This window comes from Haplochromis burtoni, unplaced genomic scaffold, assembly GCF_018398535.1.
Source record: "Haplochromis burtoni strain Fernald_Lab_line unplaced genomic scaffold, NCSU_Asbu1 Contig_97, whole genome shotgun sequence".
Taxonomy (NCBI): Eukaryota; Metazoa; Chordata; class Actinopteri; order Cichliformes; family Cichlidae; genus Haplochromis; species Haplochromis burtoni.
This window is the reverse complement of record NW_024582458.1, coordinates 1676220-1700038: the sequence shown is the minus strand read 5'-3', so window position 1 is coordinate 1700038 and position 23819 is coordinate 1676220. Positions and strand designations below refer to the sequence as shown.

General features: G+C 41.0%; 1 protein-coding gene across 10 annotated transcripts in view; it reads left to right on the top strand.

Moving 5' to 3' along the window:
• The window catches only part of chl1b (cell adhesion molecule L1-like b), a 70163-nt gene that overhangs the window by 31329 nt on the left and 15015 nt on the right, over positions 1-23819 (top strand). For 5 of the 10 annotated variants that reach the window (XM_005941608.3, XM_042222910.1, XM_005941609.3 and 2 more), the window contains exons 2-22: positions 7418-7599; positions 10219-10236; positions 11803-11911; positions 12090-12280; positions 12896-13018; positions 14112-14282; positions 14606-14629; positions 14724-14835; positions 15179-15360; positions 16258-16389; positions 17593-17733; positions 18651-18762; positions 19010-19176; positions 19262-19427; positions 19540-19664; positions 20017-20118; positions 20445-20642; positions 20867-20937; positions 21711-21933; positions 23089-23204; positions 23471-23675. In XM_005941608.3, the coding sequence (XP_005941670.1) occupies positions 7500-7599; positions 10219-10236; positions 11803-11911; positions 12090-12280; positions 12896-13018; positions 14112-14282; positions 14606-14629; positions 14724-14835; positions 15179-15360; positions 16258-16389; positions 17593-17733; positions 18651-18762; positions 19010-19176; positions 19262-19427; positions 19540-19664; positions 20017-20118; positions 20445-20642; positions 20867-20937; positions 21711-21933; positions 23089-23204; positions 23471-23675 (2788 nt within the window). In that variant the 5' untranslated portion in view covers positions 7418-7499. Of the gene's footprint in view, positions 1-1877; positions 2756-2777; positions 4495-7417; positions 7600-10218; positions 10237-11802; positions 11912-12089; positions 12281-12895; positions 13019-14111; positions 14283-14605; positions 14630-14723; positions 14836-15178; positions 15361-16257; positions 16390-17592; positions 17734-18650; positions 18763-19009; positions 19177-19261; positions 19428-19539; positions 19665-20016; positions 20119-20444; positions 20643-20866; positions 20938-21710; positions 21934-23088; positions 23205-23470; positions 23676-23819 lie in introns of those variants that run through there. The other 5 variants (XM_042222912.1, XM_042222913.1, XM_042222915.1 and 2 more) reach the window with 5 other exon arrangements.

Below are 23819 nucleotides of genomic sequence, written 5' to 3'. Positions count from 1 at the left end.
CCAAGGAACTTGCTAAACAAATCCAGACTCTATCCACATTCGTTCTTCTTCCTGTCCTTTGCTTCTTGCCAAGATAAATTTACATTAAACTTGCACGAAGCAATTAAGGTGTTGACTTTTCAGCTGACCTCAAGGTGCATCACTGCAGACCTCACATTAGTTTTATGTACTCATCCACTCATCTACTCAAAGATAGCGTTCTTGGAAGCATCTCGATTTCATCGGTTAAGTGGTTTAAAAGAAGTGTGCCAAAAGCAGGCTGTAATGAAACTGCACTGAATGCTTGGAACTGTTCCCTTTAAAGAAGAAGCTTCCTGTCGTCTTGCTTCATGTCTAGATGTTTTGAGGTTGTTGAATTTGTACATTGAGTAAAAAAAAAACCTGGAAGCATTTCTTTAAACAACTGGAAACATGTTTTAGCCAATCCCTCATGTAGCTGTTTGAAAGTTGCTGTTGATAGCTGACAGATTAGATTACTTTTTGATTTGCATTTGTAGCTGGAGAGCAGCTAATATAAACACTGAGATTTTGCCTTGTTGTGTTTAAACACTGTAAATCTTTAGACTGTAGTTTTCACCGTTCCATTTGTCACAAGATAAACTCTGTTCGACCCTAATAAGCGACAGAGGGGCGAGGGAGTGGGGCCACACATCCGACAGATGTGTCAAAAAGCTTAGCCAGGGTAACACTGTCCAGATGCTCAGCTCTAGCACGAAACAGGAAATTCAAATGAGGAATTTCAGCAAGCAGAGAGCCTCTCATTTCACAGGCTGAAATGATCACTTGGACTGCATGTGTATGAGACACCTGAAGGGATTGAAAATGGACCGAGTGCAAAAAGATATTTCTGGAAAAAACAGGTTTTCCCAACACCTGTAGGGACATCCGAATTTCTTGGTTGTTGGCAGAAATAAATTGCGCACAGGGTCTGATGGAGGTAAGGATTTGGGATATGAGAGCCATCGATCATGTCCTGCTGTGGCACAGTTTCATCTGGGGAAATTGCCAGCATCAGTCAGACTACATGAATGAATGTGGAGTGGAGCACAAAATAATACTCCAGTGCCCGCAGTCCAACTTGTGAATTTCATCTCTTTGCCGGGCTACTCAGTGAGGATCACACGCTAATGTGATTATTGTCCTGGGCAAGGGCCACTCCTGTGGGACTTCAAAGAGAGCAGATCAGAGAGAAAATGAAAAAAGCTGTAAGCTGTGATGCAGACAGGTGCAGTGCAAACCTTCCTTTAGCTTTAAACATATTAACAGGTTCAGAGTGAGGACTCTGAAAGCATGGCACATACATCCTGGATGATTTATTACCATGTCATGTGACATGCTTTGGCGATCCATCCAAGTGTTTTCATTAGGCATATGAATTATGCAACAGACGATAATTAAAACTCATAATTCAGAGAAGAAATAAGAGTTAGTGGCTACCATATATGACGAGGGTTTGTCTGTACATGTTTCAGTCCTGTTTCTTAATATTACACGTAGACTTGACTGAGACACACTGCTGAAGGGAAAGATGTTGTGTGCTTGTATTTATAAAGAATAAAGCAGAGACATTACTGACAAGATGACAACTTCTAGTGATTGAAGAGCTCTTCAGTTGTTTATGCTCTCTTTTGTTTAATGAACTACAACATACATGCTCATACTTCCAGCTGGTCTCATGATCGTCTTGCTGCAGTTGCAGATTCACTGCAGTGTGTAGTATATCTGCCTCTCTCAGGTAGTGAGAGTTCATGCAGGGTTACGAAGGCCTTTCCTCATTAGTTCATACACAACACAGAGGTCACAAACCCCTCAGCTCATCCGTACACCCACTCTATTTCCTTTACACCTGAGGATCTCTTCTCATTTCTCATCCACAGCCTCTTCCATCCTCATCCTGTCACCACAGCGCTCCCAGTGCTCGCAGCATCCGAAGGCTAGAGATCCCTGAAATATTAATGGTGTGGTAATTGAACAGTCTTGCTTTCTGAAGTGCTGTAAAGCCAGATCTCAATTAGTCAGGCATGTTATCGCTTATTGCTTCCTATACCCATTTATCATCTTGTTTCTGTTTTCTTTTTTCTAATATTTTAATATCAGATGAATTGCATGGTCAAGCTTGTAGAAAACTACTGATAAGGATTATAATTGCCAAAAGGTTAGAATCCTATCTAAATTCAGAGGAGTAAATGGGAAAGACAAAATGTCTAAACACAGGAAAATTAATTTTGACATTAAAAAAAAACTGTTTTATTTTTCCACCCTGATCCAGGCAGCGTGTGTGAATCGGATGCCAAATGAGCAACTGATTGGAGAAAAGAGGAACAAAATGGCTGAAAAACAACTCATTACACACATCAGAAGCAAAGCAAGTCAATTGCAGCTTAGTGTTAATCAGCTGGTCCATTGTTTTAATTGTTCTTGAATGATCAAATGGGAATCAGAGTGGAGGCATTATCAAGACCATGAGAGGGGCGTGCGGAGCTGCTGTCTTCCCATCGCAGGACTTTAGCACGCAGGATATTTTAATCCAGTCTGACAAGACGAGGATCTGCTTAATCCTATTACAGGCTTGCACATTAGACTACAGTAGACCCACACTTCTCTGCCTGTTGTCTTTGTGTGTGAAAGGAGCAGATGGTGCCAGCTCAAGGGCCTACTGTAGTGAACTTTGTATGGCCCTGCTTGGACCCCACCCTGTTACCAAACAACGTGTTCGCAAGTGTGAAGAATGCTCCCGAAACAACTTGCTAGTGTGGTATTTTTCCTTGAAATACTTCCTTACATTGTCTGATCCTTTTATATGATCTGTTAGTACATGTTTATGGCTTAAAGTTTGGGTGTTAAGCTAGAGCAGATGGCTAAACTATAGGAGTCAAGAAACCGATAGACAGATCCTGCCAGTTGTACTGTGAAGGCGTGCCAGAATTGTTTCCTTAAGTAAAAAGGCTGCGTAGTGATACAGTAAACAGTACAAGAGTGTGAAGAAAAGCAGTAAAGCTCTTGGAATCAACGCCAAGAAGTTAAAAGGCACTGAATTTATTCATGTAAAAATAAGGCCTTAATTTGAACTGACAGTTAATTTGTAAGTCAGTCTTTCAAATGTCTTAAAAATGCTAAAACGTGGGCAGTAGGATTTTAGGATTTTATTAGACGTAGCGATTCAGAATTGTAAAATCTTTTTTCATTATGATTTCTTCAGTAATGATGGCAAATAGCAGTTAAATCCCTGCCTGCTCCACTCTGCATCTTGAAGGTACTTAGCCTTAAACTGCTGCTTAAGAGCCTGTTGGTATCTTTGAATGTGATGAAAATGATGTGCATTTATTTTAGCTGAGAACACGTGCTGTGGGTGTACTCACAATGACGTGAAGAAGCACAAATTCAATCAAGGTGTTTATGAAGTATGCTGTATTTTGTGTGAAGTGTAAAATTGGGTACAGTGGAAAATATCGCAGTCCCCACATGTGAACACATTTTTACATGAAAGCCTATATCAGCAAAATTAAATTAGCTCACGAACAAGGATACATGTGTTTTTTTAGAGTATGTAAAATCTCCCCACTAGATGTCAATAGTCAACTGCATAATCCTGTAGGACAAATAACTCTGGTTGCCGTTCATCTTCAGCTGTTACCTCAGTTTGTGTTCACACCTATTTACTCTGGACAAGGCTGTAAAACCTTTTGAAAGGAGCCTGATACAAACCAGTGAAGCTCACTGTCGTGTGATGAAAGCTATACTGAGGTGAGTCGTTGAGGAACATTTCTGTCAGTAAGCGCTGCTTCTGCTAGCTGCTGTTAACTGGCGTTAGTGTAAGTGTGTTTGATCTAACATTGTTGTACTGACACTTAGTTAATAGTTTCAGTTAATATATTCCATTACAATGTGATGGTGTAATCAAACTTTTTATCAGAGAGAGTATATGATTTTTAGGACACTCAAGCCTACAATTAGCTGGCACAATGTTAATATTAGCACATGTCTAATCTGCATACAATAACCACCGTATTATTTGGAATAAATAAGCACATTTATGCATGTGTGTTAGAGCCTTTACTGGGAGATGACACTTGAGATGAGGAAGATGAATATTTTTTATTTTTTCTATTAAATAACTGCAAAAGTGACTGACAACACCTTTAAAACTCAAGCATCAACTAGCTCAACAAATGCAAATGGGTGAACCTAACACAGAATAAATGATGTAGTTTTTGTTTTCTGTTTTTGTTGTTGTGAAGTTGGTCTTACATTTAATTCTGAGAGGCATTAAAAAAGAAGGAACACAGCACATTAGAGCATATAACAGAAAAGCACATCTCTAAAAAAATCTATTTCTCTTTTCACAGTATGAGCTGATAGAACACTTCCCTCAAAACAACAAAGGTTTAATCAACCGTCCTTGTACTCAAAGAGAAAGGAGAGACGAGAGCTTTTTGCAGAGTCTCTCAGGTTCACGGTTACCTTAAGTGTAAAGGACTGTCTGGGAGAAATAAGGTAAATAAGGTGTCTGGGATAAAACGGATGAAGCTACTGTGGCTATTTATGGCCCGGTTTGCATGCTCAGTGAATCAGACTGTTTAAAAATGGGGCTTACAAAGACAGGAACCTAAATTTATAACCTGGAACATTACCACCAAGCACTGCACAGAGAGACAAAGCACAGTCCCAGGCACCAGCAATTAGACTCGCAGGGTTTGGCTGTGGACAGTTGTTCAGGAATTTGTAGACTTTAATTTAGACTCTTACAAGTTGATGGTTGATTGCTGTGTTGTACATCACAATATAAATCAAGAATATAATTAGTAGATCACTTCGAAGTCACAGGCCTTATCCCCACTTTTCTTTGCTAATAAAAAAGGCTGATTTATTTTTAATTGATTAATGTTCCAGTTATACTTTGATTTATTTTTGTAGTCGATGTAATGTCAACAGATAGTAGAAAATACTCTCTCCACTGCCCAAGTTAATTTCTCTAAGTTCTCCATTGACTAAATCACTAAGATTATTAACTTGTGTTATTATGAAAACACAGTGGTTTCCTTTTTTTTTTGAGAATGTGAAAACAGGACACCCTCCGCCCCCCTTTTTAGCCCTAATACATCAATGGCATAATTTGAGAAAGTAAGGGAATGGCAAGACATTAATGATGCTATCACAAGTGCCTTTGTATTAAATGGATAAGTAATCAAAAATGATTTGGTCTTGTTGACAACGAGGAAGTCTATCGAAGAGTGCACTGAATCTGTCACTCGGAGAGAGCCTTAAAGTTTCACAGGCAGATTCCACTTGGCCCATTTCCCTCCATTTGCCCCCCCTCCACAGCGGAGCTTCTGTCTCGTCTGAGCCTTGGCCGAGGAAGGTTAGGGTTCATACTGGCCTTCCCACAGCGAGCAGCTTTTAACCTTCTGCCAGCTTCATCAATCTCTGGCTGGTGTGATTGCTCTTGAAAGAGGCGGGGATTAAGAGCAGCCCACGGTCTGTAAATCAGGCGAGAGAGTGGTGCCCTCTCTCCTGTGCATCATATAGTTCCAATAGGCACCATACCCTGTGAGTTCAATGCAGACTTCATCACTCGCAGCAGTTAAGCTCTTAGCGGACCTCCCTCAGCCAGATGGCCAAGTGAGTTCTCAATAAATGTTTAACGAGGGGGGAACAAATTAAATCAGAAGGCAAATGATCAGGCACAGTTTGAACCAAGTGTAATCCATTGAAGGTGTTGTTAGGTTGGTAAAGGATTTTGGCCGGCACAATAAGACAATGAAAGCACATTCTCTTCTGGGGATTGTAACCTTGGCCCTCGCTCCTTAACCAGGTGGGGCTTACCAACAATGCACAAGGTAATTAGCACAAAACCCCTAGCTTTTAATTTGGATCTGTTTGATTATCATAAAACGCCATGTGTGGGAAGGCTAAAATAAAGAAAAGCCTGAGGCAGTTTCTTGGATGAGTTTGACACACAAATCTTCAGTTGGAAATATAGCCAATAGACATAAATTGTGATCGAGTGGGTTGATGTATGTGACATACAGCACCTAGCACCTTGTTGGTGATGCTGTTTGTGGGTGGGGCATAGCACAAATTGGTTCAGGCAGACTTAATACCATTACCATGAGGTATGGTTGAAGAGTTCAGAGTGCACATCCATCTGACAGCACGCCTGCATCCAATGAATGAAATCGACTCTTTTTCCCCCTCCTCTGGTCAATTATTCAATGACACTCCTTGAACAGGAGTTTGACCTCAGTGTTGCCTATTGAACTGGAGAAAGCAGCCAGAAGATTAAGAAAAGAGTGAGCTGGATTTGAGCACTGTTGTAAAGAGGAAGCTCTTTTAAAGATACTGCTCAGTTGGTTGAGTGGTAGTTACTGTGCCGCTCATATACTCAGATACTTTCCTTGACATTAATTGGTTTGCTTAGCAACATTAATAATACAGTAATTGCAATTACTGGATTTATCCTTTGTGATGCTCTTTACTACATTTCAGTTTTACACGAATGTCACGAGTTCCCTGTATGCCAGCAGCTTTAAGATTTCTCTAAAACTCTAATGTTTCTGTATTAGTCTTCTGTTTTGTTGTTAGCTGCTGAGCTAATTACTCCAGCATGACCTGCTGAGCTGGGTCACAGCCAACATGGGGACGACTAATGAAGTGACACCCCAGAGGTTTCTTATAGTACTGCTCCAAGACATTAGAATTCCCATACATTGCTCTGGACCGATCATGCGCTCATTATGGTCCAGACTCTCGTCTATTGGATGGAAAATTATCCAGCACTCTGTCCTCTTGCAGCTCTGTCGGTGTGCAAGTGCAGACAGCTTACTCAGTCTGACTGTTAACTATGCATGCTTTTTATGTCTCCCACCCCTCAGGCAACAGTATTTGCTGCAATAAAAGATAAAATGGTCCGCATTCGTAATCTCTTTGAGTCATTGTTATCAGAAACATGCAGGCACAGATCAAAACAGCACGATGATTAAATCGGCCAAACTTTGATGGTAATTTTGATGTTGATTTCAATCTTGGCTTTTTCCAAAAGTAATGCTGAACATCTGCCACGCATTAATAAATCCACAGGCTCCCTCATTTGTTTATTTCTTTCCATTGTCGCTTGAGAAATATGCTTTGTGCCGCACACTTCCGCAGACTACAAAACAATTGAGCCCCATGGGGAAATGGGATGATAGGAGGCTTTAATGCGAATATTTCTTCTCTTTGTCACACCAAAATATGAACTAGTTCAGAACTGAGTCCCCGTTGATGGGAATGAAAATGTGTGCCTGGTTATGCCTGGCTGAGCAGAGAGCAGTCGGGCTTGGAGTCACGGGGGATTTGTTTTGTTTGGAGTTTTTTGCCTTTCTGTCTGCCAGCGCGTGGGTGGATTCATGGGGTCTTCTACATCTGTGCTACCTTACAGGTACTGCATCTTCACCATAGTCATGAACTGAAAACAAAGTGGAGAGCGTTAATTTCCTGTGACTGTCCGAGATCTCGACACTATGAGGTTGCTGAGGAGCCCCAGACTGGCCACCGTGCTGTTGGTGGTTATCTGTATTTGTGCCTTTCATACGACCTCAGCCATTGACATCCCGCTGGAAGGTAAGTCATGACTCTTTCACAAGTCACACATTCACAACAAAGGATGCAGGATGATTTAGGAGGGGGTTCAGTGGGATGACAAAAGAAATAGAAAAGAGTTTTCTTAGAGCCTTTTCTTTTGTATCAAAGAAAACCTCCTCTACTGAAAAAACCATGACATCATGTGGATTATCCAGATAAAAAGATACATTATGTCTAACAACATAACTCTGCTTTCAAGTTGGAATGTAATTTTTGTATTCTGTTAACACCACAAAAGAAGAAGACAAAATCCCCTAAAAACCTCATTTCCACTGTGGTTTTTTTGGGGGGAATTACAGGAATTATCAGAGAAATGCATACCGGAAATTTGGCAAATAAAACCAAACGTCTAAGAATAAAAGACTCTATTAAAGCAGCTATGCTCTTGTCAAAATAATAATGTGAAAACAAATGCTTTAACTAAATTCTTAGCTGCCCAGGTATGCATCACTGTTTTTCTCTTCATTTGCAGGAAGTAGCTGTTTTCAGAAATTTAAAATCTAACAATACAACACATGCTCAGTGCAAGGATAGTGAAGGATTAGCAGCGAAAGAAGACAGAGTGCATATGCATCAACCAGACATTTTATTAGGTATATCTTGCTCGCACTGGGTTGGATCCACTTTTTGGTCCATATTCACATATCCCTCAATTGCTGCAGATTTGTCTGCTGCACATCCATGTAGTGACTCTCATTCCACCACATTGCAAAGGTGCTCTATTAGATTGGCATGTGGTGACTGTGGAGGCCATTTGAGTACAGTGAATTCAGTGTCATGTTCAAGGGACCAGTTTGAGAAGATTTGAGCTTTGTGACAAGGTGTGTTATCCTGCTGGAAGCAGCCATCTGAAGATGGGTACATTCTGGTCATAAAGGGATGAACGTGGTGGGCAACAACACTCAGGTGGGCTGTGTTGTTTAAATGATGCTCAGTTGCCTCAAGTTGTGCCAAGAAAACCGCATTATTACACCAGCAGCAGAAGCCTGAACTGTGTCTGATCCTACCATCCACATGTTGTAGCAGAAATAGGGATATTTTCTCTCTTTTGGACCATTCTCTTTAAACCCTAGAGATAGTAGTGCAGAAAAATCCCAGTAGATCAGCAGTTTCTGAAGTACTCAGACCACTCCATCTGGCAGCTACCCTACCTTCAAAGTAACTTAAATCACCTTCCTCCTCCATCCTGATGCTCAGGCTGATCTTCAGCAGGTCGACTTGACCATGACTACATGCCTAAATGCACGGAGTGGCTGCCATCTGACTGTAGCAGCTGACAAAGTGGCTGATGAGTGTTTAAAGATGAATGCAGCCTCCAGGTCTGAAAAGGGAAACTAGGGCTGAAGTGTCTTAAAACTGCCCTCTGTCTGATGGCCTGCAGGGGGTGAACCCTGTAGTTGCAAGTAGAAGTTAGAGTGTACTTTGAGGAAGTACAGTCTAACTTATGATTTAATGCTTAGGTGAAATCTTTCCTGATGACTTTATTGTCTCAGTCACTAGTTTCAAGCTCAAAACATCTGGTTTAATAAAAACAATGTAGTTTCCAAACTCCAGCTTTAGTTCAGGCACACCACAAAAGTGAGCTCAGCTCTAATTCCAGATCAGATAACTTCTGCCAGTCTACATCAGATGATTGCTCTGCTGATTCATTTCTTCACAATCATTTGGCGTCTGCAAGCCACTTAACAACCCATGCCCACCCCTTTTATGTTATGTCTGGCTTAATCAGTGTCACATTGATATCTGCTCTGTTCTGTCTGGGGGTCTTGCTGCTGCTCTCTGCTCCAGCACTTGCTTGCTTTCGAAGTATGTGAGTGGAAGCGCAGGACACTCCCAGAAGAGATGATGACTGAAATAGCAATCTTCTTTTAATGATAAAAAAAATCTGCAAGAGGTAATTCACGTGTAAATTCATCTGTAAACAAATAAATCATAAAAGTTATGGTGGGGTTTCCAAATTTCTCTGTGATGAGTTACAGTTCTGCACAAATTGGTTGAATTCTGACAACAGACTGACAGACTGGCACATAAACACACATTCAGAGCTACTCCAAGAAAACGATTCATGAATGAAAGAAAGGTTAAATGTATAAAGGGCTGTTTTGTTGTTTGTGCTCATCCACAGAGAGCACTTCTCCTTGAAGTGCTTTTTATCAGAAAAAGAAAGGCACTGAATAATTTAGAGGGGAATACATCACACTGTAGAGAACTGTTACAATCATCAAGCATTTTGTGAATTGAATATATTTACAGTTATTATCTTGTTTGAATCAGGTTTTTCTTTCCTTTTGTGTTAGCTGTATGCGTGTATCCCAGTTTCCTTGGTAACGCGCATCAACCCTCTTCCTCTAAATTATTCAGTTAAAAAATATCTCTTAAGGCCTTGATAAAGAACAGTTCAAACAGGTTTTGTGAAAAAGGCGGCTGCATTTTGGGGCTCATTGTCAGAGAAGTCTTTTTAATTCTAGCTTGTGTTTTCCATTACACGGGTGTATGTTACAAAGGGCTTGTGTTTAGAGAATACTTGACAAGAAAGGATTATTCCCACACTGCTGACTGTTTCTGGTTTATTTCCCCCTGCTGCCATGGATTATATAGTTTTAGGTCACATAAACAGTAAGTTTACCCTGCCATACTGTAGCTAGTATTAGTGAAGTCTTCTGCTCTTTCCTTTTCATCTCCTGGCTTTCAATTAAGCTTAGCACTAGCTTTACTTACAGCCATATGTGTTGGATCTGAATACCATGTGACATCAGTCATGACTCCATAATACTGGTATTTACACTTCTAGCACTTCTAGGACTAGGCATGTGCTTTTCCATCCACACCACATGTCACTGCTTTATCATCAAGGCCATCAGGGACTAAATGAAGAGCTTTTATTGTGATTCATTGCATTAGCACACTGTCATCTTAATAGATACATTTGTTTTCTTTGTTTTTGGACATGTAATTGTCATAGTAGTGCAGTGGTTCCCAACCAAGCAGCAATGAAGCTAAGTTGAAAGTGCCAAAACTGCAGTTCCTCAGTTAGCCATTTGAAGGTTGCTACAGAAATGAGTTAAACCCATACATTTCCATTCTACAGTGCCCAATGTTTGATCATTAACCCTCTGAGGTCTAATTTGTAAGTGGTGAAAACCAAAACCCTAACCCGAAATCCCAACCCGAGGCAACTAAAATATGCAATAATGTTTTAAATACTTTGTTTGCAATCAGGAAGAGACCTAAATCATTCTTAATAAGGGGTCTTGGGAGCCGCAAGGAGTAAAACTATTGTGGGCCCTACATGAACTAGCCTACATGGGTCCCACGTGGGTTTTTTTTGGGCAAGCCAACTATGGGTTTGCTAATAAAACCCATAGAAGGTCCCCAAAGGGAAAATCTGCTGTGGGCTCTGTGTGGGCACACCCGCTTATGACCAGTGTGGGATAAGTTTGTGTTTGCCCACAACCCCCACAGTTCACCCACACACCTTCCCACTGTGGGCACATCTACTGGGTTAGACCGCAGAGGGTTAAAGACCATGTTTGGAGCCTTGTACACAAAAATGGTTTGGGCCTCTACTGATAGCCTCAATCTTTATATTAACAGTTACAGCAGTCACACAACTGATCAGTGTCTGCTTGGCATCCACCAATTAAAGTCATTGAACTGGACCATGTTGTAACATGTTTAAGGTGTTGGTGCCTTTTGCAGCATTTTAATCCCATTATTTGACAAATGTTATGACCTCCTGTGAGGTACAGACCAGCCAATTTTGCTGAGTAGAATTCTAGTATTATATGATTTTATATTATGAATATGTTACATGCACTAATTAGCAAGTATCTGTGACTGTGTATTGCATCCATTCAGCTTATGGATGCTAAGTAAACTTGCTAGAATTAGCCTGTAACTGACTGATAGCACTTGTTGAAATATGGTCATTTTTGTCTTCCAAAATACAACAAGATGGCACTTTTCCATGTCAGACTTCTTAAAACCTCAAAAGCAGACTATATTGAAGATGTGTTGAGCTAAGTCAAAAGCATATTCCTCAGGAAATTGGCATTCACAAATCTAAAATGTTGGGAACCACTGTCCTAGTATCATGATGAGTATGACACATTTCTTAATAGCTTTCTTGAGGCCTGTGTTGTTTCTTTAATTTTCATGCTTGCCTGTCTGTTTGTTGCCCAGTTGAGCAGCTGCCCACCATCACAGCTCAGTCGCCCAGCACTCTCATCGCCTTTCCCTTTGACGAAAGCTTCCCCGTGATTTGTGAAGCCAAAGGGAATCCCGAGCCAGAGTGAGTACTTCAAAGGACGGGAGCTTGTTATTAGCAGTCAAACAGACACTAAATACCAAACAACACTTTAGCATCAACATGTTGCACTTCGATGCTTTGATTTGTAACTTTGGGTACTGAGTGTGCTACAGTCTCAGCTTTAAAACTTGACATTTTAACACTGGCTTTCTTTATGTAGATTCAGATGGACAAAGAATGACCAGGAATTCGACCCCTTTCAAGACCCCCGCCTGATGAAAGAAGAGAATTCTGGGACCTTTGTGATACCCAATAATGGGAACCTTACAGAGTACCAGGGAACCTATCGCTGTTACGCCTCAAACAAACTAGGCATCGCCATATCGAAGGAGATTGAGTTCATTGTGCCCAGTGAGTAACCTGCATCTTTGAGTGTGCGTGCAGATGTGTGTGTGTGAGGTGCTCTGTTACAGAGCTTTCAAAGTGATTCAGGGCCAGCAGCTCCCTGTAATGACTGCACCTCTCTGTTGTGAGCTTTTCATTGTATTGGACGTGGCAGAAAGTCATTGAGGTTCCCGAGCGCTCCACCCCTCACAGCGTCTCATCTATAGGTCTGCACCAGAAAAAGCATCGGGTGTGATCTAGCCTCTCCATCATTTCCTTTGCCTCATTTTTCATTTTGTTCCCAAGAACACTACATAAATTCTCCAAGAAAATCCACTCCACAGGGGACTTTGACTAAATTTGGCTGGGCTTCAACCGCTCAGCACTGGTGACAGGGCCATGAACAATAGCGGTAGGGATGTCTGTTTTGTTTCTGAGGGCCAGAACTGAAGATAATAAATAAATAAATAAATAAACAGAGCACACTAGGATTCAATCTATTGAATGATTCGCAGCACAGGTAAAACTGACACGTGCTACACGTAGAATTCAAGAATGATATTACTGCCATCTTCTGTTGAAAAGAAAAACTGCACCACACTATTTATTATTTTTTTCAACTCTAGTTTATCTTGTTTTCAGATGTTCCTAAATTCCCTAAAGAGACACTCGATCCTGTCGTGGTAGAAGAAGGCCAGCCATTTACTTTAAAATGTGACCCACCTAACGGTATACCTCCACTGCAGATCTACTGGATGACTATTAGTAAGTAATATCTCATGTTGTGATGAGTGCACAGTGTGGTGTTGACTTTCTTTTTTTTCTTTCTTTTTTTTCTTTCTTTTTTTTCTTTTGTGTCCCATTTGGATCTTTAGCCATCAGAATTGTTGTCTTAAGGCCAAGAAAGATGCCAAGCAGATTTATTTTACCAAGTGGATCATCATGGCCTTGCCATATTGGTCCTTTATGATTGACCTTTATTATAATTATGAATTTATTTTGTTTTCAGTTGTGTTGACTTTCTAACTTGGTTAATTAAAAATAGTTTAGACGGTAAATTTCATAAGATATATTAGGCTTATAAAAATGTGTTTTGAATCACATGCTAATCAGAAGGAAAGTCACCGCAGACTCTCTTTTCAGAGCCACAGAACTTCGTTATTTTCACGTTCCCACATACATGAAATATATCAGGTAAAATGTTTGTTATGTTTAGCTTTACTGAAGAGTTGGAAGAAGCCAGTAGTAAAATTATGGTATGGAGTGTTTTTGAACAGTTTAAAAGATTTTTTTTCCATGTATAAAGACACTTCACAGCCGTGGTGGCAGAAGTGTTATAGAAGTGTTATCCATTATATCAGTGCAGAAATGACTGCTTCAGCTGGTGGGGTTATTAGAGTGATGAGCTTTCTCTGCTTCGTAGGCAGTTTGGAAGTTTATACCAGAGATAAATAAGGTACAGAAGACCAAAATAAAGACTATTCTTCTAGGTCTTTGTAAAACAGTGAAACATTCATTCTCGTTGTGCCACAGTTATTTAAAAATGAGAGGGGAATTCATTATTGTGTGCAGCTGTGTTTATGAAACATATAACAAGTGATCCAAATTAGATGATGGTAGTTGATTTTTACTATTCCCAAGCCATAAAATTTCAGAAACTTTTAGTCAATCTGTAAACAGATATTTTTTGTGAAGGTCTTAGTAACTGTCTCAGTGAAGTATTAGGAAAATTACTTCATTATGTTCCAATGTCGTTTAGCTGGGTTAAGCTGAAGTACATGGATTTAAATCAGCAGTTGTTCAATTAAAGATTGTTTACATCTACATGGAATCATTGCCACCGTCTTCCTGTGCTCAGATCTCCAGCACATTGAGCAGGATCAGAGGGTGTCCGTGGGCCTGAACGGAGACCTTTACTTCTCCCACGCAGTGGAGAAGGACAGCAGGAGAGACTACTGCTGCTTCGCCTCCTTCCCCAGAATACGAACGATCGTTCAGAAGACCGCCATGTCTGTCATTGTCAAGACAAGTAGGTGTCTCGTTGTTTTCTTTGTCTCCACTCGATTATTGTTTGCCTCTCAAACCAGCGTGACGTGTACTTTGATTTTGGAGCACTGTTCATTTACCAGCACATTCGCCGATACCGTTGTTGAAAGGAAACACTTCAAAAGCCATCCCAGTGTCACACTGTTTTGTTTGTGCGCGTCTTTTTGTTTCTATGATTTTATGATGTGACTCAGATGTTGGTGATGTGCATCATCCACATTTTTCACATGTTCATTGTGTGTGTGTGTTTTTTTTTCCTTGTTTGTTTGTGTGTTTGTTTTTTGGTCTCATCCGTCATGATTTTAGGAAAAAGTGACAGTTCTGAAAATGGTAAGTTATATTAGTGTATTTCTGCATGTGTATGAACTGCTTCATGCACAAGAAAGGTGTGTGAATACGCTGTTCTGTCTTCTGTTCTTTTCAGCTAATGCAATTCTGGAAAGAAAACCGTCTCTTCTGACGCCCCCTGGTGGCAAATCAGAGATACAGCTGGTCAAAGGAGAGGACCTGAACCTGGAGTGTATTGCTGAAGGATTGTGAGTAATAATTTACCTTAATGTTTTAGAGTTACTATATTAGCAGTTATATTGCTATGTTAGAGTAGCATGGTGGTGTGGATGTGTTTGCATGGATTCTCTTCAGGTATTCTGGCTTCCTCGCACAGTCCAAAGACACTTAATTAGTTTGGTTGGTTGTAGGTGTGAATGGTTGTCTGTGTTTTCCCTGTGACAGACAGGTGACCAGTCCAGGGTCTAGCTATCTTTCTTGCCCTATGACTGCTGGGATAAGCTCTAGCCCTTCCAGGACCTTTAATTTTAGCCATGTAAAGGCAGTATGTCACTATTTTTAGGCTCACCATTTGTTCCCATTTTCTGTCAGTCCAACTCCACAGGTTGAATGGATGAAAATGGGCCACAAATTTCCTAGTAAAGTGAGATTTGAGAATCATGGAAAATTGGTGATTGTGCCAAGAGCTGAGCTGGAAGACAGTGGGAAGTACATGTGCAAGGCAAAGAATCCACTGGGAGAAGTTCAACATACCTTCACCGTGACAGTCGAAGGTAAAAACAGTGTACAGTGCAACACACTGCAATGTTGTCACATCTGGTTTGTCTACATTGATTTCATTATTTCTGTTTGACAAATTCGTCTAATCATTGATAAAAAGGGGTTTAAAGACCAGCTGCTGTGACGATACATTGTGTTAAAATCCTCACAAGTAAAAGTTCTGCTTTAAGAAAAAGTATGATTCTTCTTTTATTGTATATCAAATTATCACCTAACTCTAATGCTTTAATCTGTAAGTAAGATTCTATGATTAGTGGAAATGGAGCTAGTTTTTATTTAGTTATTATACTCTGTTCCCACTTTACGGATTGTGGATCTGCCAAATGGTTATCAGGTACAGGAAAGATTAAGAAAAGGCTCTGATGGCTGATACAGTTTTATTCTTATTTTCCTCAAATAAGCCTCAAATGGAAAAAAAAGCTTTAAATATCATTGAAAGATGAAGATCTGATTGCATAAACATCTGAAATCCAACTACATACTGGTTTTAAAGAAAAAGCTCACTAAATGAATGATAGCTATTGGTGCATGCCCATTGTTTACTGACAGATTACACCTTAAAACAGCAGCTTTGTTATTTTTTTCACTGTCAGCTTCCTTTCTTTTGATTGCTATGTTAAACATGGTTGTGTGTGTGAAAGACGGTGTTAAGAATAATTCCAAGTAATGCATAATAGTATAATCTCTATATCATGGTGGCAGGTGGTGAGGCTGAAGGCAGCGGAAGAGCCTTTTGTGGGTCCATTTCTGTGTGTAATCGGTAGTAAATGTAGCATTCATTTTTACTGAATAATACATATTGCGTAACTATTCCTGTGATTGTGTTCTCCTCTGTAAGTGCTCAGTGTCTTCTTTATACTGATAACATCACGCTGACTGTGTGTTCTCAGAGCCTCCAGAGTGGGTGTTTGAGCCTGAGAGTCAGCTCAGTATGATCGGCTCAGACGTGCACATCAAGTGCTCTGCCAGTGGGATTCCTCAGCCGACGACTACATGGAGGGTGAACGGTGGACCTCTGCAGGGTCAGTCCCACAGCAGTCTCACTTAAAGCTCACTTCACTTCTTTGTGCTGCGAGCTCCTTGTGATTGCTAGACATGTTGAACCCCACAGAAAGGCTAAAGGTTGATGCTGTTTTGTTCAGTGTTACAACGTAGAACATGAGGAGGAAGTATCCAGAAGTGGGAAAGTACTCCAAGGATGATGAATGTGAACATAATTGTGTAGTATCTGTTGAGACACAACCATAGAATCTAAGAAAAGGCAAACAGAGACAAGTAAAACACTGACGTGAATGCTATTAATTAGGTTTGTACATTAAAGGTAATGTGCACTGCATGTTTGAGAATATGAGGGATATAAGACCTTCTATGGCCTCAAAAACCAAAATATGAAGTCACTTAAATCCCTGACAGCCGGGGAAAGTTTATTATAACAAATCTAGTTAGAGGCTTAGGGCTACGTTAGCTGCAGTGTTAACTGTTAGTGTGAAGCCTCTAGTCTCTGTTCAAATTGTGCACAGGTACTTTAAACATTGCAATACAACCCCCCTAAAAAGCATCCAAAAAAGCAAACAACCAATAAAACCAATTGTAGTACCCAGTTAGTTCACTGGGATTTAGTGTAAAAGGCCCCTGGTGGGGGCGTCAAGGTACTGCATGGACGCGTAGCAAAGTATTTTTCAATGAAATTATAAAATGATTTAAGTTTCTCATTTAAAATTGAAAATAGAGAGAACATATATTTATGATTAAATATTTATATATACTACAAGGATGATGAATGTGATCTGTTGAGATCTGTTTTGATTAAAGATTTTAGTGATTAATTAGCTTAAGAACCCAAAAAATTCCTGTTTTTTCTCACTTTTTCTGTAACGCACTAAAGATACCACACCTCAACTCCAACATCTGAGTTTGTATGATTGCATGTGCCCGATTTCCAGGGTAAAACTGGTTGAAACAGAAGTTTACGTTGGTTTGCTGCTCCATCTTTTGGTACAGATTGGTAGTACACCAAAGTGTGGCCAGGTCCTAGGTCAACTTCAGCCGACATCACTTTAACACAACAAACACACAGATGTTTTAGACTTAAAATCAAAGTGATTGTTGCTTCACATTCTTTTGATGTTAGTTAATTTGGGAATTTCAGCTTAGCATATAGATTTTTTTTAATTGTGCTGGTTTAAAACTTTGTGTTCACTGAGTGTACCTTTGTATTATTCCAGAGTCCCCAGCACGAAACAGGAGGGTAATTGGTGACACCATAGTTATACATAATGCCCAAGTTTCTGACAGTGCTGTCTATCAGTGTGAGGCCTCCAATAGACACGGAACCATTCTGTCCAATGCAAACATCATGATCATGAGTAAGTATATCAGCGAGCCACAGTTTTATTAAATTCTGCTTCACCATCCGAGGTCTATGAAAATACCATCCATACAAAGTATTTGTGTCGCAGCGTACATGAATAAGGTTCAGACTTCCTTGTGAGACACAGAGAGATCGCTGACTGATGTGTCAAGCTCGAGAGCTGCCGCTGATGCTGGCATATGCCCATAAAACAGTGAGGAGCCCAGGGAAGGAGAGCTGTCTGCAAGCTGTATTCCTTCATTCAGGATGGCCGTTCTCCCTGTGGAGCTACAAGCCCTGTTCCCTACCATTTATATGCTAACAAGTCCCTTCTCAATTCCATACCAATTCGAGTGCCACAAGACAAACATGTGCTGCTTTACAAGAGCAGATTAAAAAAAAAAATCTGTTGTGCAGCTCAAATGTGGGGAGTTGCTTCTTGGTGACACAGGAGTTAATAAAGCTGGACAGTCTCTGAATGCTGAGTCCCAGTTGCTGCCTTTGTAAACAATTAGTAGAGACAGAGCGTTTTAATGGGAGGCTTTGGCTACAACTGATAAGGTGCACACACTCAGCGAACTCATTATTCCATTGTTTTCAGCTTTGATTTCTTTCTCACATTTGCTCATTTCTGACAACCTGACAGCTCAATCGTTTTTTTTATTTTCTTCTTTCTTTTTCCTTTTTAAAAACACAACAAGCTCATAGTTAATGCACAAGTAAAGCAACACTGTTGTCACCTCATTTAACCTGCAGTTATCTGCCTATTTCCATTCCTGTTTTATCAGCTTTTAAAACCTAATCTAGCTGTGTGGGGGTTTTTTTGGGTTTTTTTTGTCGAAGCCATTTCCTCCACGGTGAAAGAAATATATTGTGCTTTTCTAACAGCACTGTTACGATGTTATGATGAGCGTCTCCTGCTGGTTTTTGCAGATCTGCAGCCCATGATTTTAACAAGTGAGGGGGAGGAATACTCTGTTGTGGAGAGGAAGGGAGTGACGATGCACTGCAAGGTCTTCAGCTCTCCTCCTTCTACAATCACTTGGTAAGTGTAGCTTTTTTTACCAGCAGAGGGCAGTAGATCTCAGCTGGTCGATGCGTGCACTCCCTCAGTATACTGGCTGTTTCATTACCCACGACCTGCTATTTCTTCAAATCAAGCTGAAGTAGCCCTGTCACTCAGCTCTGATGTCCTGCTTTTATCGCTTCACTGCTGCCATAGTGTAGTAGTGTAGACCACCTGTATTTGCATTTATTTTTCTCCCCTCTGACAACTTTTGCATGTTCTCCAGGAGCAAAGACGACTCCCCTGAATCTGTTCATGGACCCAGGTTTACTGTTCATGAAAACGGGTCACTGAAGATCTACAATGTGGAGAGGGGTGACACAGGACAGTACACGTGTTTGGCCAAAAACACAGAGGGATCATCTGCTATCAATGCCATGCTTTATGTAAAAGGTAAACTGTTTTAGTCATTTAAAAGAATTGTGTTAAGCCTCACACGGGCCTCAAAATGTAAGTAACTTGGTCCTTCCTTTGGAAGATCCCACTCGAATAGTAGTGGCCCCGGCGGACCAGCGGATCCTAATAGGTACCACGGCCCAGCTCTCATGCCTGGCGGAGTACGACAAGTCCTTCAGCAATGACTTTGAGCTCCTGTGGGAAAAAGATGATATGGAGATAGCCCTCAACTACACTGAGAATTCAAGGTAGAATTTTTTATTTATTTATTTGGTGAAACAGCACTGCAGACCTAATCCCAGCTGAAAAGCCCTTTTCCTTTGGTAAATCAATACCCCGTCTCCATGTTTCTACCGACAGATACTTTGTGGAGAACGGTGTTTTTCACATCATGAATGTGAGCCACAGTGACCAGGGTGTGTACACATGTGTGGCAAAAACTCCAGCGGACCAAGACGTGGCCTCAGCCCTCCTCATGGTGTTAGGTGAGCTTACGTGTGAGCGCTGCTTCGGGGGTCAAAAGTTCAGAGCACCCTGGTGCTACATTAATGCGCAGCAAATTCAAGAAGGCCACAAAATGTCAGGAAGCCAAGCGCAGAGCATGAAGGTGCAGACCGTGGCTTTATTAGCACAGCTTCTTTGAAGATGTTGTCGACATGTTAAAGTCTAAAGAAAACAGTGACGGGCAGCACAGCGATGCAGCTGGTCCCACATCCTCTGACTCCCGGGAACGATTGAACGTTTGCTCCCCGGGTCTTTTTCTTGCTGCAGAGATCTTGTGTCCCTGTGATTTTCTTTTTCTTTTTCTAAAAGCCGTGCCGTTACAATGATTTTCAGATGTCCCCGATGCGCCGGAGAACTTGGTACTGTCTGACCGCAAGGGCAGAAATGTGACGCTGAAATGGGTCCCCGGGGACGACCACAACAGCTCAACCACAGGTAAAAAGGAGCATCCATGTGTGCAGGTGTCAGGACATACAGCGCAGAGAGGATCAGTGCATCTCGTAGCGAATGCCATTAATATGACAGACACATTCCTGAGCAGCATCCTGCATGTAAATAGATTTGTTTGATACCATCTTGTACAATATGAATCCATTATTGGTTCATCCAAGCATGAATCATGATTAGTCTCCCTGAGGAATGTACAAGCCCAGAGCAGGGTTTGAGGCGTTTTCTGCACAGCTGGTGGTTAGATAAGTAATCCTTTGGCAGGATTCATAGCGGTGAGGGAGACCTCTGATTGTCTCTATGCCTGTCAACAGAGTTTATTATCGAGTACGAGGAGAGCCACTGGGAACCAAGCAACTGGAAGGAGCTGCTCCGAGTACCTGGGAACCGCAACTCTGCTGAGCTCAAGCTCAACGGCAATGTCGACTATTGCTTCCGAGTGTCCGCCGTGAACGCTGTGGGAACCGGGCGTCCTAGCGAGGCCACAGAGAGATACAAAACTCCTCCAGAAGGTCTGAGTTTCCTCCTTTCATCGCTCAGTATTTACCAGTAGTACCTTTTGTTAGGGTCTTCCAGCCCACTTGATACGCTGCTGCTCTGTGAACTTTAAAACACTCAGACCTGCTACATAATTGATTCCATTCTTGTTGAAACTCTGCTTTCTCGTGTGCCTCGTTCACTGGAGATTTCTTCCACTAGCAATGCTGACAAAATCTATACTCCTTTTCCTCCACAGCCCCTGACAGGAACCCTGAAAATATCAGAATCGAAGGTCATTTGCCACATGAAATGGATATCAAATGGGAGGTAAGAAATAGACTTTGGTCTTTTTTATTATCTTCTTTCTGCAAGTTCTGCGACGTGGCCTACCTTTACGTAGCACATTATTCCTATCGTTATAGTTTTGAGCAGTCAAAGAATTTCTGAGAACAGAGATAAAGTTTTATCAATGTTTCATAGGCTATTACCAATAGGAATTAAAGAAACAGAAATGGCCCATTTATGATATTTCACTCTAGAGATCTTTAAAGAAGCCCTTTTCTGGAATGTCCATGAATGAGTTCCTCATTCAAGGCTGCTCTCTGTCTTTGATTAGAAAGAGAAAGGAAAGCTATGAAGATAAAAAATTTCTTTTTAACACTCACAGTCATATATTGGCCTTTATTGTAGAAAGATGAATCTCTCCTTCACTTATTATCCGGTTGCCCCGTCATGGTAATGTAGCCCCTGAATCCTGGATTCATGAGCTCTCCTACTGTTAATGATTTGCTTTTGTGGATAATGGTATCTCATTCTATTTCTCACGGTCTGACTTCTGTGACGAGATGAATCTTTTCATCTATAAAGTCTCAGCAAGCACTATATCAAAGAAAAGCCTTGCTGCTAGACCAGGTCAATTGTTCCATTGTTTTATTAGATGGTGGGATAAAGCATTGTTCCAAGCAATGTTCACCGGACAAGTCATTTTTTTTCCCTATGGAAGGAGTGACATAGCGTGGTGAAATATAACAAGTATCTTACGCAACTGTGAAAGTCTCAGTGAAACCCACTCCATTCTTTCTTTTCCTGCTACGATACAGCCCCTGTTACCAATTGAGCACAATGGTCCCGGCTTGGAGTACAAGGTGAGTTACAGACGACAAGATGTGGAAGAAGACTGGAAGGAGAACACAGTGAAGAGACACTCATTCGTGGTGAAGAACACCCCAACTTTTGTTCCCTACGAAATAAAGATCCAAGCCAAGAATCGTCAGGGCTTTGGACCTGAGCCCAAGTTAGTGACTGGCTATTCAGGAGAGGACTGTGAGTATAAGTTAATTTTTTTTTCAGTATTCACAATAAAATGAGAATATGTTATGGGAAAGGGGAGTTTGAATTTACTTCCTAGCAAATAAATATTACTGCAGCCGTCCTCCTCTCTGTGGAGCAGTTTTTTTTAAAGTTATTGTTTTGGTAAATACAAACACACATGGCATGGCTAAAAATGCCCTTCTAAAAAGAAAAGTTGGGAAAAATAAGCTGGCTTTTGCTGCAGTTTGTTCAAAGCTAAACAGAAAAGAAAAAATGAACATGTTTAAATGTTCTAAACCTCAGAACATTTAAACATTTTTTTCATTTTGCTTGTGCCCACATGACCTTTGGCAAAAACTTTCACTTTTTTGGCCTTTGTTAGCTTTATGCTAAACATGGAAAGAATTTTTGCTAGGTTGTCTAGCCACCTAACCAGGCCGAGGGTCAGACCCAGGCTTGCCACTCTCAGCCATGCAGCATGTGAGCGCATGCTGAACGCATTGAGCTAAACTGGCATCTTTAAATGCGTAAAATTGAAAAGTTGTTTTGAGTGCCCTTACTCTTGAAATAAGAGAAAAATAATCTTATTCTCTTTCTGGAATTTCAGCCAAACCATTGTCATATCCTGTAACTGAAAGCTCAAGATGAGCTGAAATATCTTAAGAAAACGTTGGACATATTTTCCTAGAATGAGTTTAATTTTGTGCAGTTGTGCAAAACTTGCTTGTTAGGAATGTTTTCTTTTTAGACAAAAAATAAGAAAACATGTTCATAAACAAGGTTTTTTTATTTTCTTGAAAATCCTTCTTTTCAGTGTGCTAGAAGAAGAAAGCACCATGTACCGTACTTTTTACTCCTTTTCTTTTGTTTAGCTTTCTTTTGGATTTGTCCTCAGGAGGTCACCTCAGGTCATGACACTTTCTCACTGCTGTGTCCTGAGTAAAATGGGATTTTAGGAAATGTAGCACTTGTTTTTGTTTTTTGTTTGTTTTTTCATTTTTTTGTGACTCCAAGTAGAGTTCCCTCCTCGTAGGTGTTCCAGTAAATCAGTGATCCCTAAATGTAAGCAAGCCGAGTAGTACTTTGTATTTTTGTGTTGTTTGGGTTTGTTTTTCCTTCCCTCACTTGCAGCCTATTGTAGATTATAATGTGTGTTTGCCTTTGCAGTTCCCTCTGCTGCACCTGATGATGTAGCTGTGGAGGTGATGAACAGCTCCGTGGTCAAGGTTAGCTGGACACGAGTACACAAGGACAAGTTACATGGACATCTGGGAGGCTACAGGGTAATACCTCAAAACCAGACCTTTGCTTTTAGACACAGTTTAAAAGGAATGGCACTGACCTTGCTCTAAACATTTGCTTCTCTCACCTCACTCTGTCTCCTTTACTGGTGTCCAGCTCAATGTTTTCTTGCTTACAGCACCAGGAAAAAAAAATCACACTAACTCAGTCAGCATTCCTTCACACATGTACATATGTATGATGTTCAAAGTTTGATATCTTGTAGGCACTGCTGAGGATGTCTCTGTGTGCCTCCTTCCTGATGTAGATAAGTTGGTGGCGTCTGCGCAGTCTGGTGGACTCAAAGAAAAGTCCCGGAGATAAACACACGCTGGCAGTCCCCGGGGATAAGAACCACGCCACGGTACCAATTCTGACGCCCTTCTCCGAGTACAGCCTCATCGTCATGACCTTCAACGGGCGGGGCAACGGCCCAGGCAGTCATCCCGTCAACTTCAAAACCCCAGAGGGAGGTAAGATTGTGGAAAAACAGCATGGAGTGTATTGATTCACAACTACTGAAGGGAAAATCTAATAATAGCCAAGTAAACTGGGTTGCAGAATTTGACTGCTTGCTGTGTGTGTGTGTGTGTGTGTGTGTGTGTGTGTGTGTGTGT